This window comes from Limulus polyphemus, unplaced genomic scaffold (genome assembly GCF_000517525.1).
Source record: "Limulus polyphemus unplaced genomic scaffold, Limulus_polyphemus-2.1.2 Scaffold95, whole genome shotgun sequence".
Classification (NCBI taxonomy): domain Eukaryota; kingdom Metazoa; phylum Arthropoda; class Merostomata; order Xiphosura; family Limulidae; genus Limulus; species Limulus polyphemus.
Window position 1 is genome coordinate 703829 of NW_013665705.1, and position 5305 is coordinate 709133.

The window sequence follows — 5305 nt, forward strand, 5'->3', positions numbered from 1 at the left end:
AAGGATTACTATCACATCATTATATATTTTTTTTTCGCCGGGTTTACCCTTAAATATATATATGTATCAATAACGGTGAAATTAATATCAGAAGTAATATTAAAATAGTTTATAAATATGGAAAACTTTAATTCATGAATTATATTTTTATAAAACAAACATTTTCCTTTGTTTATATGACACGGAGCTTCATGAAATCATTACTAGACCGGATGAAATGCTTGAAAACGTTTATTTTAAATCACAAATTTAATAGGCACAGAACATTTATACTGCCGAACAAATGTATAGATGACCTAAAATGCGGTTCTAAAAGCACACAAGCAAAGGGAAATTTCCACGTTTCAAAGACGAAAAAAAGAAAAAATAGAGAACAAAAACAAAAAAAAAACACTCCTTTTGCATTTGCTTATACAAAAACAAACAAACAACAAATCCATAATTTTGTTTCATCAGAATCAAAGACGTTTGAGAAAAATAAATCGCGAAAACCAGAAACAAGCTGATTTTTCAAAAATTACATTTTCCATATAGGTTGATTAATAATGTTGACAAAAGCATTTTAACACAGAAAACAAAAAGAACGAAAGGACTTTTAAATATTCTTTGATAGCTAAAAGAATATACCAACCACTGAATCAAGATATTCCGCAGTTGAAGTAAGAACTAGGCGCAATTTAACTTTATTTGATTTTATACTGTTAGTTATTAATGAAATTTCATTCCACATCTTTAACTTTCTAAAAACTCGTACTGATACTGGTCTAAAAAACATTCAAATATTTTATAATTTTTATCTTACTGCATAAGAATATATATATATAAGACTATAATCTAAATGAAAAAAAAAACAAAAAACAAAACAGTCCCATTTAGAAACGTCTCACTTAACTTAAAAGCAACAGTGAAAAATTTTGCAAACAGTTATTTTCTGGGTATTCTATTATTCCTTGTTTCAAGGTTGCAGAATCTTTAAATTTGTTTTTGAAATGTGTTAAACCAAATTAATTTTTTTTTTGGAGAGAAAATGAAAAAAATGTTCCAGATCGAAAACAATTGTTTTAAAACTCCTAAGTAATTTTAAACAGCTAACGAACTGCGGTATACTTACATATTATAAAAATGATATTTTAATCACATTCCCTCTTATGAAAATATTAAATTTATAATTTATAGAAAAAATACATATTGTAATCCATAAAATATTTTGGAATATGTTTCACAGTTATTCTAAGGTTTATATTTTCAAGAATACACTTGGAATGCAAATTGAAAAATGTGCTTTTGAACTAAAACAGTACCTTAGAGGTAAAGGTAAAAAACTGTTAACTTTAACTGTTTTTAAACCTAAGCTAGAAGTACGTTTCCTTTATTTCTTTTCTTCATTGCTCAAAACGCTATCGTAATAACTTCAATCAATCATCCATTACCCTATAGTGAGGAAATAACAGCTTTACTTGAATAGAGTTTTTCACAACGGTTAATTAAACGATTATTTAGGAAATTCTTTAATTAATTACTTAGAAAACGTTTAAAGATGTTGTGACTTATTGCACTTTTAACACCTTAATCAAATTTTTATAAGTTAACCAACAAAGTTATTTATGGTAAAAATGCTATTTTTACTTTCTGAAGAATATTGAAAAATAAGACAACGGACAAACGTTGTACACTGAAGAAAGAATCATTAATCATTTCAAACATCAGTTTTAAAACAAATGAAATACTATGGTGTTTAAATTATCCTTTAACATTCAGAAGGATACGAATATTAATTCAGTTATTAAACATTTAAGTGCAATGTTATATTAATTAATTCAACAGAAACATTAAGTAATATGAGGCAGAAATTAGTCAAATGTTTCGTTGTCTTCTAACGAACTTTCGAGACTAAAAAGAGTAAGACGTGAGTAATTTTTGTCCGAGTGTATAGGAGTAATATATACAATTATCTACAGTATTTCTGACTCATATATGAGTTAGATTCTTATTAGGATTCATATAACAATAAACATTTAACTGATATTTTCGTGAACAATTTATAATTATGCGGACTAAATTGTAACTCTTATTTCTTAGCGTTTAATCAAAATTTGTCACAAACATCACACACACATCCTCTATCGAGTATATAAACGCACTTCTGTGTTCTTGGTAGTCGAGTTGCGAAGATGTACAAGTAAGAGTCTAACTTTCTGACATAATTAGAAGCAAAGTTTGATTAGTGAGGCCAAAACACTGGCATCATGAATTGTTCAATGTCTTTTATGTCCCAGTTTCGCTTCGGTAACTTCTTAATACTTGATCTGTTCTCATGTTTTGTTGCCTCCGACATTTCAGCGACGACAAATTAATAATACACACACACACACACACACATACACACATTTGGCACAGAATAATGCTTTTTTTCCTCCTTCACATTAGTTTTCTTTCTAGCCTAGGCTTCAGTAGTTTGTAAAATAGACGTTACAGGAGCTGCTGGTCTCCGATATGATGTAGATGTTCCCCCTGACACTAAACTGATCAGCTTTTCTCGACGATGTACCTTCAGGTGCTTGGCTAGGTGGTCGGACCTGGAGAAACGCTTCTCACATATCTGACAGCGATAGGGCTTGATACCAGAGTGGGATCGTTTATGGCGGGCCAGCTCATCGGAGCGAGAGAAACGCCAGCCGCAGCCAGGCCATTGGCAGGCGAATGGTTTTTCACCCGTGTGTCGTCTCAGATGGGCTTTTAGATGAGAGCTTTTAGAGTAGACTTTGTTACACCCTTGGTACGTGCAGTAGAAAATCTTTTCTTCATCTTTAGCTGTAGACCCATTTACGCCCATTCTTTGGGGTCCTCTTCGGTTCCCTGCGGAGGTTTGAGGGAAGTTCAGTAGTGGGGAAGAACTAGTTATAGGGCACGTGGGGATAGTGACTGGTCCCATGGAATTGTTTCTGTTTAAAAGGCTGCGATTAAACCCATTAAGGGCACCTTGAGGTTGAAGAACAGTTGTCATGTTAGTTTTGTTGTTATAAATAGGTCTCCGCTGTTGAATGACCGGTTCAGGTTTAATGTCCTCTTCCCGTAACCCGGACATTAAGGTTTTCAGGCCTACGCCTAAGACGACTAGATCACTCTCACAGGTTCCGAATTCTGGCATGGTGTCGGTAGAAGAACAAAGGTCAGAACCTGAAGTGGAATCGGGGCTGAAATTATAATTGGAGACAGAACCTGTCTCAGCGAACATACATGAAGGATTAACGGCTCTAGAGTTATTCGTCTGGGGCAAAGTGGGTCCAATCCATTTACAGTCCCATAGCCCCTGGTAAACACTATTATCGGTGAAGGATGGTTGACCAAGCTGAGAAAATGGGTCATTTTCGCGACTAACACTAGGAAATTCTGGGGTTTCAAGTGGACCTTCTAAAGGAAGCTGGGATATGAGGTAATCAAGGTAGGCATCAGGTTCAATTTTATCCAATGACCAGTCGTCCCATGGTAGTTCTCCTACACTGATGTCACTTTCTTCATCAGAAGAGTTGAGTTTATGCAATGTGATAGTTTCTCGCTCCAAACTAGAAGACAAGGGTAGCAGGTCTTCCATGCTTGCACTCGAACACTTACAGAGATTCAGAGGAGAATATTAATAACACAATCAATACTCATAAATACGCATCCCTTCAGAATACTATAGAAAACTCAGAATAGGAAACAGGTGTGCAGGGCAAAATAACACGAACGTTGTTGACAGAAAAGGTGTTGAAACAGTATTAAGTATTCACAAGTAAAACGTACACAATTACGTTACAGTTATTGCTGCATTTTAACTACGCTATCACAGTAGATGGAAAGAAATCCACGAACCACACGACTCTCCTCTCTTATAAGGTTTCTTATCACTTTCTCTCTCTTGCCTTTGACCCTGTGAGACTTATGAATGGCTTGAGATATCCAAAACGTGCCCTGATTGGCTATTTAGTATCCACCAATAGAAACATGGAAAGCCACTTGGACAAGAGCAACTGAGTGGCTATCGAGACAGGCGAGGAGTTGTGCGAAGGGGAGGGATATGCTAGTTTTTTTTTTTTTTTTTAGTACTCTGCCTTCTGTGAACTAAAGACCACTTCTAACAGATAGATATTTTCGACCACATAATTCTCAAATTTTTGTTGATCGACAGTACGAGCACGTGGTCACAGTGCATGGCACGCGCGCGCGTCTAAACAGATTAATTTTCACTTCCGTTTCGAATATCTTTTTTTTTAAAACGTGACCTATGTTTTTAATTCTATTTTATAGGCAAAACGCACAAATATAACCATCATTATAAAACTTCCAAAAGTTTCTTCTCTTTGTCTAAAAGTTCTTAGACGTATAAAGGCTATGATAAATCCCATATTAAAACAAAAATTCTCACGAAGTTTTAAGAACTTTCAAATTTACAATTTACAGATAAGTGTCAGGATGTTATAAGCATTTCGGTACAGTTAGAAAAGATAAAACGAACATGTTCAAAACAATTTTGCTCAATTAATTCTTATATATATCAAACAAGTTCTTGAAACACACATATTCAGTAACTGAACATTACGCCATTTTCGTAGTCAACATTTCTTTCCGAACAAGAACAGAACCTGTTCAAGAACACGCTGTCTCGTTGAATTCTACGTGATTAGTAACTGAACAAGGCTACGACGTTTTCTTGCTAAAAAAAATCATTATCAAACAAGAAGAAAACTTGTCCAAGAACGTGTTATGCACTAATTACTTACTTCATAGTCGTGAAAAGTTGGAATATTTCCAAAGACGTCCAGTTTTTTTGGACATCATAGGAAGCCTTGAATCGGTTTGAGGAGATATTATGCTTTAACTACTGTGAACGTTTTTAAGATAAAAAAAATCGATCATCTGTTTGCCTGGTTGCGCAAAATCTAAACGTACAGAAAAGAATACTTACACTATAATTTATCTTTTATCGAGATCACCTAACGACGACACCTAGGAATACTTTTGGGAACTATCAAGTTTATTAATTATTAGTTTTGAATCACCGTGACGAGTTCGTTAACCCTAATTCGGAGAAAATACTTAAAAACGTACAATTTATGCACATTCGTTATTTTACGAACATTCCAGAACCGATGTAGTATTATGTTTTATATTACACAGCTGATAATTAATTATACAACTAAGCGGACCATTCTTCGTTGGTTTTATTTATTTACTTTTGTTTCTTATGTAATTTTACTAAATATTTTTATTTGTTTAGAGAAGAGGCCCGGCATGACCAGGTGGTTAGGGCGTTCGACTCGCAATC

General features: G+C 34.1%; 1 protein-coding gene across 1 annotated transcript; it reads right to left on the reverse strand.

Moving 5' to 3' along the window:
- Positions 1–213: 213 nt before the first annotated feature.
- LOC106469250 (Krueppel-like factor 10) lies at positions 214–4027 on the reverse strand. The gene has a single exon (XM_013929725.2). The coding sequence runs from the start codon at positions 3590–3592 to the stop codon at positions 2441–2443; it is 1152 nt and encodes a 383-aa protein (XP_013785179.1). The 5' UTR covers positions 3593–4027; the 3' UTR covers positions 214–2440.
- Between the last annotated feature and the right edge of the window lie 1278 nt (positions 4028–5305).